At 43.4% G+C, this 21,085-nt stretch overlaps 2 protein-coding genes across 4 annotated transcripts in view; one reads left to right on the top strand and one right to left on the bottom strand.

The window, feature by feature from the left end:
* The window catches only part of Rspry1 (ring finger and SPRY domain containing 1), a 53,197-nt gene extending 52,222 nt beyond the window's left edge, over positions 1-975 (bottom strand). The window contains exon 1 of one of the 2 annotated variants that reach the window (XM_048432357.3): positions 478-975. The gene's annotated coding sequence lies outside the window, so the exon portion shown is untranslated. The remainder of the gene's footprint in view (positions 1-477) is intronic. The other variant, XM_048432346.3, reaches the window with a different exon arrangement.
* A 279-nt stretch (positions 976-1,254) lies between these two features.
* The window catches only part of Psme3ip1 (proteasome activator subunit 3 interacting protein 1), a 31,676-nt gene continuing 11,845 nt past the window's right edge, over positions 1,255-21,085 (top strand). Inside the window, exons 1-5 of one of the 2 annotated variants that reach the window (XM_085681977.2) lie at positions 1,255-1,430; positions 14,290-14,373; positions 15,011-15,148; positions 15,836-15,934; positions 16,565-16,622. In XM_085681977.2, the coding sequence (XP_085538103.2) occupies positions 15,086-15,148; positions 15,836-15,934; positions 16,565-16,622 (220 nt within the window). In that variant the 5' untranslated portion in view covers positions 1,255-1,430; positions 14,290-14,373; positions 15,011-15,085. Of the gene's footprint in view, positions 1,431-14,289; positions 14,374-15,010; positions 15,149-15,835; positions 15,935-16,499; positions 16,623-21,085 lie in introns of both variants that reach the window. The other variant, XM_085681976.2, reaches the window with a different exon arrangement.

Genomic DNA, 21,085 nt, shown 5'->3' with positions numbered 1-21,085 from the left:
GTGCTGGTGGACGACTCCCGCGTCCCACTCTGGCGCTGAGCCCAGAGGCAGTAGAATCCTTCGTCTAGGACACCTGGTCAATCTCCAGAGAGAGGAAAGAACCCTGCCTGTTCCCGTTTCCGCTTACTATCCCGAACTCGGGCTTTCCAATGGAAAGAGTTGCCCAGAAATCTTGCCTCCCCGGGCTTTTACCCAAATTTTAGCTCAGGCCTTGAGAACAGGAGAATCCGCTAGGTCTGGCTCCCGCCTCCAGGCTTTGGGTACGGCGCAGAACTCTCCCCAGCCTTTCTCCACCACGTAGAACCCTCCACCCCAGGCACCACCAGACCTCCCCAAGGGGAAGTCTGCTCCCCGCTGAAACGCAAACTCCCGAAAAGGACCCCCCCCACCGCCCACGGCGTGCGCCCCTCGACCCCTTCCGCTCCGAGCAGCCCGGACAGAGCGTTCCCCCACGTCGGAAGCCTCCCCAGGCGGTACCTGCCTCTCACCTGGGCCCGCTCAGCAGCAGTCTCGTCGGAAGGGTGACCCCAGGACCTCCTCCAGGCAAGATCCCCCAAAGGGAAACACCCTCTTCCAGGAACCGCTTCAGGCGCCTCCAGCGCGGGCCTCGGCGGAGAACGTGCCGGCTGCTTCCCAGGCTCTGCCAGGCGCCACCCTCTTCCAGACCCCTGCCCGGAGCCGGCCGCAGCCCCAGTCCGCTCTCTCCGACTCAGGCTCTAGCGGCTGCTCCCTTCCCTCACAGACGTCCCTAGCCTGTAGGCTCTCTCCCCGGCCACGTCCCCCAGGGGCTTCCCAGAGCAGCGAGGTTGGGCTGTGGCACTGACTTCCACTAGCTCCCGGGCCCACCGGAGGGAGGGGACAGCGACAGCGGCGCGACTCCTTTGTGACAGGTCCAAGAGAGCGGTAAAGATGGACGCGAGGACACGGCACAGCCATTACGCGCAGGGCCCACCCCCGCTTCGCACCGCCCGGGCCCTCCCTCAGTCCCCTAGGAAACGCCCCTTCCTCGGTGGCAAGCCCTCTCTCTCCGACAGCCAATCATCGTCCACGGCTTGTGTCACGTGAGCCCTCGGTTCGGCCCGCCACCCTGGAATGAACCGGCTAATCCCCCTCGCCGAAGGGCGAACGGCCCAATCAAATCTCTCCATCCGGTGTTGGAGCACCGGATTTCCACGAGGCGCTCGGGGGCGGGAGGCCGCCGTTGATTGGGCTGCGCCGCCGGAAGCGGGGAGGAAATTTGTTGTGGCGGTGAGGAAGAGGAAGCCCCGAAGGGTCAAAAGGAATACAAAAGCAAAGTCTGCTCGCTTGCTTTAAACTGTTTTCCTTTCGGTCTTTCTGTCCTATTTTTTAAAGAGCGAGCGGCCTTGGCGGCGGCGGTTTGGGTTTGACGCCGCGGAGGTGAGGGAGGCTCTCCTCCCGCGCTCTGGGAGGTGAGTGCGGCCTGGGTCCGCGCCTGGAGGCGAAACGAGGATTCTTGGCCGAGGCGAGGGTCAGCTACGGCCGGAGTTAGGGTTAGGGCCCAGATTCGTCTTCAGTCCGCGTTCTGACCCGTGCCCTATATCCTGAGGCTCTTGGGCTGGGAGTTTGCGGTGGCCACCCTGAGCGGAGCCGCGGGAGCCTGCGGACGGCGTGGGGGTCAAGGTGGGAGGTTCCGACCCTCTCTTGCTCGTCGGGCCTCTGGCTGCTTTCAGCCCTTTTCTGCTAGCTAAAGTTATCCAGGCCTCAAGTAAGCAGCCGCCTGTGTTGCACTCGGAACCGCTCCACGCTCCTTAGAAAACGTGGCATGCCCGATGGAGAATCGTTGAATCCCAGAGTGTAGTTGCGGGATGGGAAACACATTTGTTACGTGTTGTTGCCGTGTCCCAATCGCTGTCCCGCACATTCTCTACTGATAGGGAACAAGGCGGTGTGCCTAATAGAACTAAGACCGATAGTTGGGATGTCTTATTTGAGAGTTGGTGCCCCTTGGAATGTCAGTCCACGGAGAGGGAAGGGGAAACCTATTGTTCGTGGACGTGCTTCTTAGTGGAAAACAAGATTTTAAAATACAGATCTTGTACGTCACCCCATAGTCTGATTGGTTAAGTCTAGCGTAGGAGCCAAGAAAGGGCTAGTATGACCCTGTGGTTTAGGATTTACGGCGACTTCTTGTATGTAAACCTGTGAGACAGGTTTCGTTGGTTACGTTAATTGATTTATTGATGTGTCCCCAGAAATACCATTTGGAGGAGCTCAACATGACAATCCTGAAATCCTATGTCCATGGAGGCTGGGGGAGGGGTCGAGGGTCTGTCAGTTGGAACTAGCGTGGCCTACATCAAAATTGTCAGAAAACAAAGCAGGATAAACGAACAAACTAGTAAAATGGTTTGGAGGGTACTGCTTCTGAAATGTTTGAAAGGAATCTGGTTAGCTCTCCTTGTTAGGAGGAATTGAGTTGAAATAAAGGCAGCTTGTGTATTTCAATTTGATCTTAAGATGAGCTGTGACTAATGCCTACAGGTTTGAAAATAGGACAGCCCAATTGCCGTTTGAAGTTGAAGTCTTAATGCCTTTAAGAGGAAATTCTGGGGTTTTTTTTGTTTTTGTTTTTGTTTTTCTTTCGAGACATGGTTGCTCTGTGTAACTGCCCTGGCTGTCCTGGAACTAGCTCTTGTAGACCAGGCTGGCCTTGAACTCACAGAGATCCACCTGTCTCTGCCTCCTTAGTGCCACCACCTGGGCGAAATTCTGGTTTTTAAAAAGGAAGAATTATGTGAAGACCATTTACCTGGCTGTCACCCTTCATTGACACCATCCAGGGATCTGAACGTTTGCTTAGAGGCAGTCTTCTGCCTCAGAAATTGAAAGCCACCCATATTTTGACAGTGAAGTAATTTTACAGCGTGGTTCATCTGTAAGCCTGGTTACAGTGTAACATACCTTTTTAGGGCAGTAAGCTTAAGCAATTTTAGTGCGTTCACTTTTTTGACATGCTTGTCTTCATTCTTAAATGTGATCACTTTCACTCAGAAGTGCTTTTAAGAGTGTTTGCCTTTGTTGTGTGTTTTCAGGTAAAATGCTTCAAACTGCAAGTTGTCTGCTTTCACTTGTCTTCGTATTTGACTTTTTTGTTTGTTTTTAGACAGTCATGTAGCCAGGCTTGGATTTGAAATGAATAGAAAAATGATCTTGATCTCCTGATTTTTATCTGTCAAGTGTTGAAATTACAGGTGTATGTTTTTACATTTGGCAGTATTAAGTAGCCCTTTGACCTTGGAATAGTGATTTAGTCTGTAAAGTTCTAGTCATTTTCACCCTATATCCCCATCAAGCAGTTTTTGTTTTCTTGCTTTTTTTTTTTTTTTTTTTTGTAAAAAACAGTTAGGGTCTTGCTCTGTGGGCCCAGGCTGGCCCAGAACTCAAGATCTTTCTGCCCGATTCTCCTTCTAGAGGGGTAATTTCTTCATTGATTCTCTTCTGTTCCTATGCTTTTATTAAGCACTAGTATCCTTTTCATTTTGTTTTGTTTGTTTGTTTTTGGTTTTTGAAACAGGGTCTCCTTATTCAGTCCTGTAACTGGCTATATAAATCAAGCGGGCCAGGAACTCATAGAGATTCCCCTGCCTGTACCTCCCTAGTGCTAGGAATAAATGAGTGCACCACTGTGCCCCTCTTACACACTAAATTCCATAATTGCAGTTTTATTTATTTATTTATTTATTTATTTGTTGGTTTGTTTTAAGGATTTACTTATTTATTATGTATACAGTGTTCTGCCTGCATGTGTCCTTGCAGGCCAGAAGATGGTACCAGACCTCATAATAGGTGCTTGTGAGCCACGATATGGTTACTGGGAATTGAACTCAGGACCTCTGGAAGAACAGTCAGTGCTCTTGACCACTGAGCCAGTTCTCCAGCCCTATTGCTGTTTTTAGTTCCTGAAGTTTTTGTTTTGTCACTTTAAAGAAGGTTTCATATTTTTTGTTACTAATTTCAAGCCTCGATTTTGAGGGGGGAGGGCTTTCAAGACAGGGTTTTTCTGTGTAGCTTTGGAGCCTGTCCTGGAACTTGCTCTGTACACCAGGCTGGCCTCGAACTCACAGAGATCCGCCTGCCTCTGTCTCCTAAATGCTGGGATTAAAGGTGTGCGCCGCCACCACCCGGCATGATTTTTATTTTAAATATTATAAGCATATTTATTGTGTGATTCGTGTACTTAATTCCCATGGATCTGTTTCTCTTGCTGTTTTCTTTCCTCTTTCCCTTTCCTTTCAAGGTGTAGTTCTTTGGGTACCAGATTAAGATGGGGCGGAAAATGGTTATCAACAGACCCGGGAGCAGGTCTTTGGCTGTTCTGTTGCCTCATCACAGTGCGACTGTAGTCAATCATTGAGGTCAGAAAAATCCTCAGACTGGGAACTCCTTGAGTCTTGGGTTTAATTTCTGGTTTTCACCTTACAGATTTTGTCCAAAGTCTTTCCCATCTTTTTGGCTTTTTGATTGGACTGTTGTTTAGTTTACTTTTGTATGTGATGTGTTTGATATGTATGTGTGTGCACATATTTGTATATGTGTATGTGCTGATTTACACACCACATTGCATGTTAGGGGGCAACTTTGGGTATTGGTCCTTCTACCTTTTGATTCTTAGAATCTTTTGATTCTAAGATTTATTTTAGATTTGTGTGTATGTGTGTGTAGTTATGTATGTGTGTTTGTGTACCATGTGTGTGCAGGTGCATGAGGAAGCCAGAAGAGGGGGCATGAGATCCCCTGGTGCTCGTGTTATAGCAATCATGAGCCTGTGTTGTGCCTGGAACTGAACTCATCCTGTGGAAAAGCAGCAGCACGCTCTATTAACTGCTGAGCCATCTCTCTTGACCTTGACTTCCACCTTGTTGGCCATGTGGTCTCTAGTTGTTTACTACTGCATTTATCTGGCTTGCTGGCCCACAGCTCACGGGGATTTTCCTGTCTCTGCTTCCTATATCCAGGAAGGAGCACTGGTGTTGTAGGCGTGAACTGCAGAGTCCTGCATTTATAGGGGTTTTTGAGCTTCAAACTTTAATTTTCATGCTTACTTGACAAACATTTTATCCATTGAACCATCTTTCAGACATTATTATTATTATTATTATTGCATTCCCAATGTTTTAAGTATACAAGTAGAGGACAGGTTATATTTAGTCCATCTTCTCCAGAGATGAAAGCTTTTCACCCACTGGATCTCATATTGGAATGTGAAGTTTGTGATTTCCTGTGCTCTTAAGTGAAAGATGCTATCTACATAAAATGTTCAGTATTTTTACTACTTGGTGTCTCGGCAGCTCTATGAATTAGGCTTCCCTGGTGCCTCATTCTAGTCTGCTTGAGAGAGCTTAGTGCTTAAGCTCAGCATGGTCCTACATACCTTTGATCCCAGTACTCAGGCAGGCGAATTTCTGAGAGTTCGAGACCAACTTGTTCTACAGAATGAGTTCCAGGACAGCCAGGGCTACACAGAGAAACCCTGTCTCAAAACAACAAAGAGGGGAGGGGAATAGTTAGTGCTTAGCTTCTACTCCTATGGCAGCAACTGTGTCCTGTGTCTCCTTAAATTGTTGTGTGCCACATTTGGTATATTAGTGCCTTGAGAAGATTTGCCATTAGGAAAAAACTGGCTTGCACGGAGAGTGGTGGGCTTTTATTCAGAGGTAGGGAGGTCTCTGAGTTTGAAGCCACTCTGGACTGTTTATCAAGTTCCAGGCCAGCCAAGGTTACATACTGAGAATCTGTTTCAAAAAAAAACCAAAACAAAATACAAAACAACCCTTAAAAGCTGGCTTGGTTAGCCTTTGCCATTAGTATCGCACAGGCCAATTCCTTTTTTTAGTTTGATTGTAGTTTTAAGGATGGGTGTGCAGAAGATGGGGTTGGCCTGGGTCTAAAGACAACCCAGATGCCAAAATAATTTAGAAAAAAAGCTACCCTTGACCATTTCTTAGAAAGGCACCATGTTGAAGACTAATGCTGAAAAATTTTAATGTAGTTGTATCTTCTTCCTAATTGGGGGTGGTGGTGCTTTGCATTCACTTGTCAGAGCATGTAGCTAAATACACGTAAAATGAGACTCACACATGGGATTGTTTTTATTCTGAGAGTTAAGTGTGAAGTAGAGTGCTGAACACCAGCTAAAGGGCAAATATTCCAGTTAGTTTCCTTTTTTCTTGAGTGTAAGGAGATGAATTAGATGTATATATAAGGAGATTGTGACCTTGTGCTGTGGAAAGATTCTGTGTGTATATGTAAATACATTAAATATTTGACATATAATTGCACGTTCCTTTGCCTCAAAATTGTTACAAACTGCCCTGTATAATACACATCTTAAATACAAATTAAAATGTTTATGCTGTAATCTCATTTTGATTCATTAGATCTCTTGCTACTGTAGTATAAGCTTAAGTGTTAGAAGATTGGTGTTACTTCCCCACTGATTGTTTTGTCCAGTAATAGTTATAAGCAGAGTTCTTTGTTAAGTAATTGTCATTCTCTAAAGAAGTTTTATAATAAGGAAAAGTTGGCCTGATCTAAATTACTATTGCTTGGTAGCAGTGTCTTCTGGCCAGAAAGTAGTCTTTTCAGCGGTTTAGTTGGGCTGTCTCTGCAAGTAACTTGCTCTTAGATCCACTGTGTGTTTTTCTTTAAAAAAGTAAAATAAAGAATCTAGGGGTGTGTGTGTGTGTGTGCGCATGCACACACACACACATGCTCACTCATGCCCTCATTCTTGTCTTTCCATGAACATGGCAAGAGTGTTCTGGGTATCATCTGTTGCTTTCTTGTCTATTCCTTTGAGGCAGAGTCTCTCCGAACCTGGGACTTAGGTGTTTGCAGATTGGTTGCAAACCAGCAAGTCTCAGCTAGTCCTTTGGTCTCCACCCTTTCAGAGCTTGGATTATAGTATGATATATGAGTATGAGTATACCTGACTCATGAAGCTTGTTACTTGAAAGATGGGATCCAAACTGTGGTCCTGATGACCGCACAAATGCTCCCAACCACTGAGTCATCTCCTCTATCTCCTTGATGTTTTGAAGTATAGGAAGACTAACATGTTAATTGAAAAGCAGTCAACTGACAAAAGAAAATGGGTTGCTTATTTTTGCTACCTTAACTAAAGCCTTTTAACACAGAATTCTGATTTCCTGAGTATATTTCTTTTCTTTTCTTTCTTTCTTTTTTTTTCTTTTTTTCTTTTTTTCTTTTTTTGGCTTTTTGAGACAAGGTTTCTCTGTAGTTTTGGAGCCTGTCCTAGAACTAGCTCTTACAGACCAGGCTGGCCTCGAACTCACAGAGATCCGCCTGCCTCTGCCTCCCGAGTACTGAGATTAAAGGCGTGCGCCACCACCGCCTGGCTCCCTGAGTATATTTCTACATGTAGGGTTTAATTTTAGAAGGGTGTGATGGTCAGCCTGTTGTAAACTTAGTCTGCCATCACAAAATTTAATTCCATAGGAAAATAAATCTCATTAACTTGCATCATGGCACTAGCTAAACAGACTAATTTTTCGGTTGTAGGATAGCAATTACTTTGTAAGTTGTGTATTTTAGAACTTGCAGAATATGCTATTTAAGACACCACCTATTTTGTCTCACCAGCCCGAAATTAAATATGTCTCCAGTAGAAACAGTAGTGCACTGTGTAACAGTTTCCCTGCCTTGAACATCTTTGGGTTTTGGTTGTTAAACAAATTTGTCAGGCATGGCTGTTGTTAGAGATGGAAGTCTGACTATATAACAAACAAGGTTGTCCTCAAATATTTCAATCCTCTATTTTTTCAAAAGTTTAAACAAAGTGATTTTGGTTTTCTACAAAATCCATATTGAAGAACATTGAATGTTTCTTTTAAAAATAATGTTGGGCTGAGTCTGTAGTTCAGTGGTGGTGCGCTTGCCTAGCTTGTAAGATGTTCTAGGTTTAATCCACACTGGGAAAAAGATTTAATTTCATAGTTTAACTTCAATTACCTTGAAAAACAAAAGCTGGGTAAGTAAAGGAAAGTTGACCTTATTTAATCAGTCAGTCTCTTTTTCCTTGAAATAGGATCTCACTGGATAGCCTTGATCGTCCTAGAATAATTCATCACATAGACAAGGCTAACCTGGAACTCACAGAGATCCTTCTGCCTCTGCCTTCTGAGTGCACATTGGCATTAAAGGTGTGCACTAAATAAACCATACCTAAAACTAAATACAGAAGGTTCAGCAAAATAAGCCCTTCCAGTAAATCCTCTGCATTCCTGTGTTGATCTTCATAGTTAGGTCTCCATAATCCTGGGCTCTTGTCTGCTTGTATTTTACCTTTATTTATTTTAGCAAGCAAACGGGAGAAAGTATAACTTGTGAAAATTTGGCTAAGGAATTAGAAGTCAGTGCAGTCTAAATCCCTAAATTCTGTAGTTCAGCAGAGGGTCAGGACAGTGTGGGTATGGGCCACTTCTGTGCTGCAGAATCAGCAGCTAGTGTGAAATCTGAAGAAAAAGGTTCATTTCTCAGTGCAAGCTTTTTATTAAAAAAAAAAAAACCTTTTAAATATTGTCAGTTAATTGTGTGTGGAGGGGAGAGAAAGGGAGAGAGACATGTGTGAGTGTAATGATACAGATGCCATTGAACTTGCGTGGCAGTCAGAAGACAGCTCCAGGAGTTTTCTTTCCGTCTGAATTCCAGGAGTCAAGCTCAGGTTACCAGGCTTCTACCCACTAAGCCTCCTCACTGGGCCCAATACAAGTATTTTTAATCAGATGCAGTGGTTCTCAACCTTCCTAATGCTGCGGCCTTCTAATACAGTTCCTCAAGGTCTGGTAATTCCCCCACCATAAAATTATTTTCGTTACCACTTTATATCTGTAATTTTGCTACTATTAGGAACTATAGTTAAATATTTTTGGAGACAGAAGTTTGCCAAAGGGGGGAGGACCCACAGGTTGAGAACCACTGAGTAAAAGGAAGCTAGCAAGAGTTTTTTTTAAAAAAATGTCTCAATTGTGTAATAAAAGAAAATTGTTTCAGTTTTGGTTTTGTGTTTCATGTTGCCCGAAGTTGACTGATACTTGAGCAGAATTCCTTGAGACGCTGAAACTGCAGTAAGTCCTTGAGTAATGGCTACTGTTGCCTGCGTTAACATTGGACAGTATTTGGGAATATTCATCGAATGCATTTTTTTCCCTGCTCAGATCCTTTAGCTCCTCCTAGTGGTTGGTTTATTTAGTAAATATTTATTATACACCTGACATGCTCCACACTGTGCTGATAGACAGTGGGTAAAGAGCTGTTGGAACATTCAGCAGTGGTAAAGCATAGTTAATGGGTGCTATCTAGAGTTTTAAATGTATATGGTAGGGACTCAGGAAAGAAATATGCATCCACTACTCTAGAAGGACATGGGTAGCTTCTTAGAGATAGGGATCTTCATTCTGAGTCTGAGCAGAGAAGTTCACATGAGGTTCAAAGATAAAGCAAGGTAGAGGCAACAGCCTGGGCAAAGTTTGCAGAGAAGACAGGTTGTGAGATGTAGAGTGACTCTCGGTGCCCTGTGTGGAGGGATTATTGTAATTAGGAAGATGGGGGAGGTGAGACAGTTGAGGGGATCACACAAATGAAAATGGACTTTACTCTGCTATAAGTGCTTTTCCACCACAAGGTAATCTCACCCCCAAGAGTTATTTGTGGCAATGTCATTTAACATTTTGATTTTCATGCTGGTGTGTATGGGGCTGGTGGTGATGATAAATTGCATTTCAGGCAGACAGTAGTGGCAGGCAATTTTACCTTTTAGAAGGGCCATTAGATTGATAATTCATTGAGAATGAATTGAAAGGAGGCTAGACTAGAAACGACCTATGGAATACTTGGGAAGTAGCATGCAAGATGGAGCCCTGGACAAGAATTAGAAAGGAAGGGGTGCCCACCTCCCTTAAAAAGTATAGAGTGGATTGAGATAAGATCATTATAAGGTAAGAACAGAACTAGGTGACAAGTGGGATATAAAGGTATACAGAATGGAAAAGAATCAAGGTGCATGTCCAAGACTTGAACCTGGGAAACCATCCATCCATACGTGTGTCCTGAAGTACCTAATTGTACCTGTACTGTTCACTTTGGTGAACCATATTATACAGTTTAAATGCAAGATTATTGACCTTAACTGCTTTTTGTGTACTTCATAAAGTCTAGTCCAGTGTTGGACAAATAGCAAAAGCTTACATGTGGAGAGAATTGGATATGTGCACATTAAAGTTCCATGTTTTCTCAGTTTGATGGACCTCCATTTCCGTGTAAAGGTCATACTTGTTTATGACTAATTTCTTCCCATTCTTGAGTACACAGAGTTTCTGACACTACTGTGCCTTGCCCAGAGCTTGACACAATTCTTTTTGGTAACAGGAAACCTTTCAAATCATCTTGAAATGTGCCAGATACTGTGCCGAGGCCTTTGCATGAGTTGTCTGGTTTCCCACCCAGACTTTGTGTCACCTTTGGTGAGTGTGACATGGAGATAAGGACGTCCAGGCTCAGCGGAGTTAAGTGACTGACTCGGTGTCATACCAGGTCCTCATCCTGGCAGAACCAAGGTTTGAACTTAAGTCTCCTGCTGTCAGAGTCCATGGTCTTTGTCATTGCCTGTGTGACTTTGATAAGTAGAGCACAGCAGAAGGCACTTGCTGTTGATTGGTTGGAATTGAGTAGGTTATATTGAAGACTGTCTAAACTTAAGTGGCTTGCCTTGCAGTATTAAACCTGGAACTTATGATCTTCCTGCTTCAGTGCTGGAATTACAGGTGTGAGCTACCACACAGTCAATAACAGTAGTTATTGACTGCAAGATGGTTGTAATCCTTGAGAGATCTGAATATTTTTTTGGAGAAGAAATATTCTGACTATTATACAGAATATGCAGAATTTGGCTACTCATTTTTTTAATGTGTCTTGTACACACACTTATGTGGCCCCAATTTTTGTTCCACCCTGTGGATTTTAGGAATTATAATGCAGGTCATCAGGCTTGGCAGCAGACACCTTTACTCTCTGAGGCATTTGACTAACCTGGATTTTGAGGTATGTCTCATGTATCCTAGGCTGGCCTTGAACTCTTGATCTTCTTGTATCTGCCTCAAGTGCTGGGATTACAGACGTATGTGCCACCAGGCCAGGCAAGTTCACTGCTCTGAAACACATTTCTGTCTGTCTTGTAGGATTAAAATACTGGATGTTAGCCTTGGGAAAGTAGCAAGAGGAGAGTAGGAGTTACCTTCCTATAATTGAAGCATTGTCCTGTTGGAAGATTCGTCTTGATGGGTTAAATTTATGTGTGGAACTAATAGAACAGATTTCAGAGCAAGACTGTAAGGTTGAGAGGAAGTTGGATGCCTGGAAAGAGTTTGCAGTCACTGCTTCTCTCCTTGTTGTGTGTGATGGATTCTGATGCCAGGTGAAGAACCGTTTCTGTGGTGAGTTATTCACTAGGAAACAAGAGCAGGGAGGAAAGTAGACAGCTAATACAGGGTGGGAAGGGAAGCTACAGCAAACAGTAGAAGGGGGGAAGCAGAGGGAAGTGAGGGTCCAGCATGACTCCCATTCCACCAGTGCCTGCTGGAACAGTCTCTGCTGGGGACATTTTGTAAGCTTTTGGCTCTTGCTTCCTAAGAGATTGCTCCGAAAAGCTTGAGGAAATTTGTAAAGTCACAGAGACAGGGCAGTCTTGCTATTGTCCTAAGCATCTGAGTGGAGGCATTGAGTGCTGCTGCATCAGAAAAAGCTGTGTTGTGGGCCAGGTGGGGTCAAAGATTCTCTCAGCTGACTCCGTTTTCTTTCTAGTAATTTTCACAGTTCTCATTTTTTGCATCGAACTAAACCCCAACAATAGGATTCAAGCTGAGATGATTTTTCCTGTTTTGAATGTTTGGGTTTATTGCCCAGATTCCAACTTTTATCTTTACTAAACAAAAACATTGCATTCTCAGCACTCAGATTTGTTGTAGAAAAAAATGAAATGAACATGTCCTTCTTTCTCATGTCCCCCAATGCTGATGAACGAACCCAGTGCCTAGTATACTGAGCTGCATTCCCAGCTGCAGTGGTTTCAATGAGACAGGCTCATATATTTGAGCGCTTGGTCCCCAGTTGGTAACTGTTTAGGAAGGATTAGGAGGTGGGTCACCAGGATAGAGCATTGAGGTTTTAAAAGCCCCTCTCCATTCCCAGTTAGCTCTCTTTTTGCCTTGTTATTGTGGATCAAGATGTAAGTTCTCTAGTTGCTGCCTCATAACCCACCATTGCTGCCTGCCTGTTGCCATGGTCCCTGCCCTAATGGCCATGCGCTCTCACCCTCAGGAGCCCTGTGTCCCAACTGAAAACCTTTTCTATCAGTTGTTTGATCATGGTGTTTTGGTTTTTTGTTTGTTTGTTTCACAACAATAGAATTGTATCTAAGATACCAGCCTTTAGTTTTTTGAAACAGTGTCTCACTGTAATACAGATTGACCTCTAGCCCATCTTTCTGCCCTTTCCTTTGAGTGTTGAGATTACAGGTATTGGTCAGCATGTCCAGTCATGTTGTTGTTTTAACTGAGATTATGGGGTTTCTGGGGAGGAGTATGATGAAGTAGGTAAGGATGAGAAATTTTTGTGTGTGTGTGACAGGTCCTTAGATAGCTCAGGCTGCCTTAACTTGCTGTGTATTCCAAGCTCATCTTAAACTCATGATCCTCCTGCCTCAGTCTTCTTGAGTGTTGGAGTTACAATCATGTGCCACCACATACGTTAGAATAGAAAAAGATGTCAGGCCTGGATCTGATTCTCAACTCTATTGCATGCTATGTGTATACTTTGAACAAATGACTGCACTTGGGCTTCAACTTTATAAAGAGAGTATTTCTCATAAGTTCTGTGTGCATATAAATTTGATAATATATATCAAAAGCATATAACACGTGGTAAAAGCTTCAAAATTGTTGCTGTTTTCAGATTGTAGATGGAAATTTTTGTCCTGCCCTGTCTCGCAGCCCAGCCATACTGTCCCAAAGAAGCACACAGAGATTTATATTAATATGTAAACTGATTGGCCTATTAGCTCAGGCTTATTAACTAGCTCTTACAACTTAAATTAACCCATAATTCTTGTCTATGTTTAGCCATGTGGCTTGGTACCTTTTGGCCTTCTCATCTTGCCTCCTGCAGCCTCACCTATACCTCATGTCTGGCTATTGACCAATCAGTGTTTTATTAAATCAATACAAGTGACAAATCTTTTTTTGTTTTGTTTTGTTTTTCAAGACAGGGTTTCTCTGTGGTTTTGAAGCCTGTCCTGAAACTAGCTCTTGTTGACCAGGCCTGCCTCTGCCTCCCGAGTGCTGGGATTAAAGATGTGCACCACCACTGCCTGGCACAAATCTTTACAGTATACAAAAGAATTATGCCATAGCAGTAGACTTACTTTCTAAGTTTTTTATTTATTTTATGTGTATGGGTGTTTGCCTACATATATGTCTGTGTTCCCTATGTATACCTGATTCCCAAAGAAGCCATAAGAAGGTGTCAGATCCCTTGGAACAGACAGTTGTAAGCCAAAATGTAGGGATTGGGAATTGAACCCTGAACCTCTGGAACAGCAGTCAGTACTCTTAATTATTGCATCATCTCTTTGGGCCCAGACTTATTTTCCAGTGAACTATTATTTGGTTGTTGTCAAGGTCATCTTGGAATAGATATTGGGTTGAGTCTGTGCATCTTTGGTAGGTAGTTGTGTCGTATGTAACACAAAACATGTCAGAGTAGATGGTTAATTACCATAATTCCTCAAGGAAAAAAAGAAAACCAAGGCTTGCACATGCTAGGCAAGTTCTGTACCCCTGAGCTACATCCCAGTTTTAAAATGTTGACTTTGAAAAGGAGTAAGACTTTCCTATCTTTATTTCCTTCTCCAAAGGAAAGAGTAGAAAGGAAGTGTGATATAGTCTACGTCAGCATATGCATAAAGGGCTTGGGTTGTAGGAGTCAAAAAGACCTGCAGTCACCTGTTCAGTGGTGCACGCTTTTAATCCTAGCACTCAGGAGGCAGAGGCAGGCAGGCCAACCTGGTTTACAGAGCAAGTTCCAGGACAGCCTAGACTACACAGAGAGACCTGAAGTCAGAATCCTGAGTGTCACAGGTGTGGCCACTACTTTACAGGGAGGAAGGGCGGGCAGACAGCAGAGAATGCTGAGCTGAGAGTTAGGAGAGCCTGGTCTTCTGGTCTTACTCCTTACCCTCATGTTTTTTGTGCCTAGGTCTGTCACCTCCCTGCTGTACAGACTGGACTTGACTAAGACTCCTTGAGTCCCTGAGATTCTCCATTAGAATCTGCTTTGGAGGTAAGGACAGGTAAACCAAGGTAGTGTCACGTTCTTGAAGTAGCAGCTGAAAGAAGGCACAGTGACGAATAAATACTACAGCTAGAAAGCAGGGTGGGCGCTGAGAACAGGTGGGTGCCCCCCCTTTGTCCGCAGTGGTGGCACAGAGAAGCACCTTCACTGTGACACATTGTGGAACACCGTGGCAAAAGAGTGATTCCAGAACTGCTCACGGACTGGAAAACACAGATGTTTTCTGCCTGATAAGCCAGGATAGCCTCCACCTGAAAGACTGTACTTCTCATGTGCAAGGAGTACAGACATGTACTACTCTACCCAGTACATGAGTACAGACGTGTTCCACTATACCCAGTACATGAGGAGTACAGACATGTTCTATTACACCCAGTACATGAAGAGTACAGACATGTTCTATTACACCCAGGACATGAGGAGTACAGATGTGTTCCACTATACCCAGTACATGAGGAGTACAGACGTGTTCTACTACACCCAGGACATGAGGTGCTAGGATTGAGCCCAGGGCTTCATGCATAATAGACAAGCACTCTACCAACTAAGCTACACCCCCAGCCCTTCTCTTCAGAATTTTAGTTGTAGTTCTTCAAAATATTGTAGATTCCCCCCCCCCCTGCAGATTGTTCCGTTATGGATGGAGGAGATGATGGTAACCTTGTCATCAAAAAGAGGTTTGTGTCCGAGGCAGAGCTAGATGAGCGGCGCAAAAGGAGGCAAGAAGAGTGGGAAAAAGTTCGGAAACCAGAAGATCCACAAGGTATATGGACCTAGAGCTGGACTCACATTTAACTTTTTTCTAACGATTTGTTTGTTTTTATGTGCATTGGTGTTTTGCCTGCATGTATGTCTGGATGAAGGTGCTGGGTCCCCTGGAACTGAAGTTAACAATTGTGAGCTACCATGTGGGTGCTGGGAATTGAACCGGGGTCCTCCGAAAGAACAGCCAGTGCTCTTAACCGCTGAACCAATTCTCCAGCTCCTCATTTAATTCTTTCATCCTCATAAAACTCTGCCAAGAAGGTGCTAATTGTCCTTGCTAGAATTTAGAAACAGGGCAAAGTTACCCGTGTGAAGTCTCCACAGCAGGACTAGAGTACTCCAAATTTGCCCTCTTCTCTCCACCACAGTGCCTTCCAGGAGAGTCTGCTAGTCTCTTCCATTGTCACAGGTGGAGGGGGCACAGTTTGAACTGAGGATGCTGCTAATAGGTTTGACCAGCTGCTCATCCAGTTAGCAGTGTGACATTAATAGCTGCCTTTGCAAACTACCTGCCGCTTTCTGACTGAGGGGCAAAAGGATGCTGTAGACTTTGCTATTTTTGATATTTTCACCTTCAGACAATATAGTATAGTATAGACTTAGCTATTTTTCCAACTCCTCGTGATTCCAAAATAATATGAAACAGCCTAAATTCTGTGTCTCCTTTATGTCGTCTTCCTTTTAGAATGTCCAGAGGAGGCTTATGACCCCCGGTCTCTGTATGAACGGCTCCAGGAGCAGAAAGACAGGAAGCAGCAGGAGTATGAGGAACAGTTCAAATTCAGTAAGCGTCATACAGTTCACATTCTGAGGGATTCCCTGGGCCTTCTGATGTACTTTGACCTCATGAAACTGTCTTTATTACTAGCAATAGAATTATCTTAATTATCCAGCCTTCAGAAGCTCGTCCAGTAGAAAAAAAAACCATCTTCTTCTAAACCACATTGAATATTTTTACTTGGAGTTTAAGATACCATTTGAATTCTGTGCTAATGTCTAGTAATGGGAGAAATGCTTTGACTTTATGCCATGCTATTTATAAAAAAGCCATGGTATTTAACAGTTATTTCTTTTAACTGTCTGAAGAATATGTTGCTTATTTAAAAAGGATAAGGGGCTGTTCCCGGTGGTACAAGTGCTCGCTGTGCCCGTTGATCCCTGGGTCCCACAGCTGGAAGGAGAGAGTTGACTCCTGAGGGCTGTCCCCTGGCCTTCATGTGTGTGCCATGGCATGCGTGTACACACACCATAAAAAATTTTTTTCTTTTAATGTGGGAAAGGAAAAGTCAAAGACGACTGACTGTTTTCTCTTAGTCTTCTCAGTATCCCTTGTTCAATTGTTTCCTCAGAAAATATGGTAAGAGGTTTAGATGAAGATGAGACCAACTTCCTTGATGAGGTTTCTCGTCAGCAGGAACTGATAGAAAAGCAGCGGCGAGAAGAAGAACTGGAGGAGCTGAAGGAGTACAGAATATCCTTTGTTGGAGAGAAATGACTCGCTGTCCTCGCAGCTAGAAAGTGTCAGCACTGCTGTCCGATGACTCTGATGGCTGTGCTGCACGTGCACGTCTGCTGTGATCAGAAGTCCACATTTTCCAGGATCAACCAGGCATAAATTCTCATAGTCTGTAGCAGGATATTCTTGCCTCGTAGGATTGGGCTTAGACAGGTGGGCGATGTAGCCAGCCTCACTGGGGAGAAATGGCCTTTTATATGCCTGTGTGTGTACAGTACATGCCTACTGAAAACAAAGACGATCACATCAAGTGTCCTGCTCTGTTCCCTTGAGATGGGACCGCTCACTGAACCTGAGTCCTGCTGCACTAGCTAAGCTGGCGGGCCAGTAAATACCTAGGGTCTGCTTGTCTGCACCATGCCTGGATTTTACACGAGTGCTGGGGATTTGAACTTGGGTCCTTGTGCTTGCCAAACAGTGCTTTTACTTATTAAGCATCTCCCCAGACCTAAAAAGGCATGTTTAGAAATATTCCTCTTACTCTGCTGTTTTTAGCAAGGGTAGACAGCCCTCCTATACCCTGAGAACTATTCCTACAGTGGGCTCAGGGAACAATGAGGATCATTCTGTTTTTTCTTCTTCTTTTTGACTTAATATTACCTTGCTGGAAGCATCTACTTGTCCAACTTTTCCCCCCTTTTCCTGAGATGGCCTCAAACTTGTGATCCTCCTGCATCTTGACTGCTGGTATTATGTATACCATATGCCTTTGAATGTCTTAACGGGCACCTCCAAATCTAACTTAGCTGATGATGAACTCTTGGCTCATGCCACAGTAGAGTTTTTGTTTGTTTCTTTTCTTTTTTTTTAATCTTCCCAGTCTCCTCTACTCTGCACTTGCCAAAATGGCTTACCAAGTGTACTCCAGACCTGTCTAAATCTTGCTGTCTCTCTTTCTACTCTGACTTCCTGTATTGCTAGGGTCACTACTAATTGGTTTCCGTTTCTACTCTTATCACTAACATTTTTTTTTTCTTTTTTGAGACAAGATCTCACTATGTAGCTGTGACTGACCTTCTGAGTGCTAGGACCAAAGATGTGCATTGCCATGCCTGGCTTACATCAGCATTCTTTAGTCGGACTCCACAAGACTCTACGTGACTTGGAGCAGATCACCTGTCTGTGTGTTCTGTAACTGCTCTTCTTCATGTCCACTGTACTCCAGCCTCTGGCCCCTAGGTTCCTCTTTCATCAGATGGATTCCATTTCAAAGCCTCAAATTCATAATTTCTTCAATCTGAGATGTTCTTCCTTCAGATTGCCCAAGGCTAGCATTTCATGGCTGAGGTCTCAGTTCTACAGTCCTCTCCCTAGGCACCTGTATAGTTGCAGCTCTGATTGCTGTCTGTAATCCCGTTTGTTGGTACTTGGAGTGGCATCCAGGCATTTAAACATTCTAAGCACATGCTCTGCCCCAAGCCCCATAATTTTGTTTTAAATAGGGGAAATTTTCATTTGTTTGCTTTGGCTCATTTTATCTTTCCACTTCTAGAATGTAAAATAAGTTCTATCACAACCAGAATAACTAATTTTTCCCAGTGCTTGGACTGTAGTAAATGCGTGAATAACCCGTAGGAGCTATTGATGGGCCGTTCTAACTTTTCTCCTCCGGTATGGAAGCTTATTTGTCTTTTTCAGGTGTATAAGTTGAGTAAACTCACTGTTCTTTTTGAACAGGGTTTATCTGTGAATTGATAATTGATGGTAGGACATTGTCAGTGTGCATTCCTAGCTGGCTTGGAATTCACCGTGTAGACCAGACTGACTCCTAACACACAGAAATCCATCTCCTTCTGTTTCCCCAGTGCCTAAAGGTGTGTGCCACTGTGCCCGACTTGAGGGTAAGATTTTATATTTATGCTAGCGCTTTCCTGCAGAGAGTGTACAGTAGGTTCATTAAAGAGTTACGTGGGAGGAAATGTGGGCAGATGCACTGGGCTCTAATGTCAGTCAGAACTGGGAGCACAAGTACTGGCTGCCAGTCTTAGTTCTGTTAGTAGCATTTGGGTACAGTCTGAGGCTGTGGGAGTTGATACAAAGTTACCCCTCAATTTGAACTATAAACCTAAGATTGACTCTTCTGAACCTCTACCTCTACCCTGAGGACTCTAGAATTATGAGCTAACACATTTGTGAAGATGGGCAGATCTTTCTGTGTCGTGTTTCAAACACCAGGCTTTTATCCTCTAAAGAAGTAGTGCTATACTTTTCACATAAATTGTTTTGTTTTGGGTTGACAGACTAACAGATAAATGTCCACCAGAGGAACATTCTAGAGAGAGTGCTAGGAATGTAATATGCTCTTTCATTTTCAACTTAAAGGAAGGAAAGAACCAGGAACCTTCTGCTTGGTGACACTGGAGTAGAGAATTGGGAAGACTTGAGGGTGTTGGCTTTAGATGGAAACTGGGCAGGTTCTGATAGATGTCTTACAGAACTGAAGAAAAGCAGGCGATATCTGATCCCAAACACCCAAGTAGCCAGATACCGGAAGACAGGATTGGAGGGATTGGATATTTATTTATGGGCACTCTACATTAGGTGCTGATGCTTGGCTTTGCTCTTTAACATGGTATATTTTATAGTGCAACACTTGTGAATACAAATGAGCTATGATTTGTATCATGTAAGTAGTAGTACTCTAGTTGATCCCACTCAGATTATGCTAGTATTTAGCAAAATTATTGTATAATTAAAAATCTGGAAGATGGAGAGATGGTTCAGTTGTTGACTTGGTCTTGCAGAGAACCCAAGTTCAGTTTCCAACACCCATGTGACAGTTCACAATCATCTATTTCCAGTTCCAGGGGATCTGACGCCCTCTTCTGGTCTCCACAGATGCTGTACACATGTGGTGCACATACATATATGCAGACAAATACTCAATACACATGAAATAAAATAAACTTTTTTTTAAAAAAGGCCTTATCTGGGCCTGGGGAAATGGTTCACTGGGTGGTGTACTAAGTGCTTGCTGTACAGGCACAAAGGCTTGAGTTCCACTCCCCAACACCCATGTGAAAAAAAAAAAAAAAAACAGGTATGACTGTCTTGGAAGAATGAGACCAGAGAATATACGGGCTTGCTGACCAGCCAATCTGGCTAAAACTACCTTTGGCATAAAACAACATTCAGTGAGAGACCCTTTCTCAAAGGAGTCAGGTGGAAATGATAGAGGAACATGACTGCTGTTCTCTCCTGGCCTCCACAGATGTGTGTGTGCCCTCCCCATACACACAGTGTCTCATCTCATAAAGTCTGAAAATTTTGAGATGTGTTTGTTTCAGAGGGAGAAGGGTTTAAAAGGAGGAAATATCCTTGTACTTTTAATGTGAATAAAAAATACTACTACCCTCTCCCTGTCAAAGGTTGGAACTTTCTTGAACTTCCAAAAACATTTATTTGTTAGAGAATAGAAACATGCATATGGAAGTGGCTCAAAGGTCAACTTGTGGGCGTTGGTTCATTCCTCCCATCTGTAGACCCCAGGGGTCAAACTCAGGTTGTCAGGCTTGGCAGCAGTGCCTTTACCTGCCGAGCCATCTTGATGGTCTTTTTCTCTGCTTTAAAAAAATGAAAAGTTAGCAGGTCAATGGTGGTGCATATCTTCAATCCCAGCACATGGGAGGCAGAGGCAAATGGGTCTCTTTGATTTTGAGGCTAGCCTGAACCACAGAGTGAGTTTCAGGACTAACAGGGAAACCCTGTCTGAGAAAAACCGAAATAAAGAAAAGTTAAACTTTTTTTTTTTTTAAAAAAAAATCTGTCTTGTTATTAAAAATACATGTATATTTTGGTGTGCTCATTTTTTCACATTTTGGTATTAAATTGTTATTATTATTAAATTATTGAGTAGGTTTTGTTCTCTTTTTCTTTTTGATCTTCTGAGCCTTAGTAACAGAGTTATATATTAAAAACCACAAGATGCTAATGGTTTTGACATTTTAATCCTAGGGAAATTGTTTTTGTCTCTTATATAAAAATGAAAAATTATAAAAATGAACTTTTAGGATAGGATGAGCTCAGTGGTTAAAGCTTGATGACCCAAATTTGATTCCTGAGATCCATATGGTAGAGAGAAAAAATTGACTACTGGAAGTTACCCTCTGATGCTATGCACTTATCTGGTAATGTACATTGTGTGTGGCATGTGTGTGTGTGCGCGCGCATGCGTATGTGCACGCATGTGCATGCGCTTAAACATAATTTTAAGAAAATAAAGATTTAGGACTGTTAAAATAGCTCAGTCAGTAAAGACATTTGCTGCCTAGCCAGATGACCAATGTCTGATATCTAGGTCTCCATTTTTCTAAGACTGCTTCTTATATTTCTTGGGCACTAGATGTCACTGTTGTCCAGCAAGGCACTCCTGCATTCTAGCAACTTGCACCTCGTCAGAATACTTACCTGCTTAGTAAG

This window comes from Myodes glareolus, chromosome 22 (genome assembly GCF_982192425.1).
Source record: "Myodes glareolus chromosome 22, mMyoGla1.1, whole genome shotgun sequence".
Classification (NCBI taxonomy): domain Eukaryota; kingdom Metazoa; phylum Chordata; class Mammalia; order Rodentia; family Cricetidae; genus Myodes; species Myodes glareolus.
This window is presented reverse-complemented; position numbering and strand designations above follow the sequence as displayed.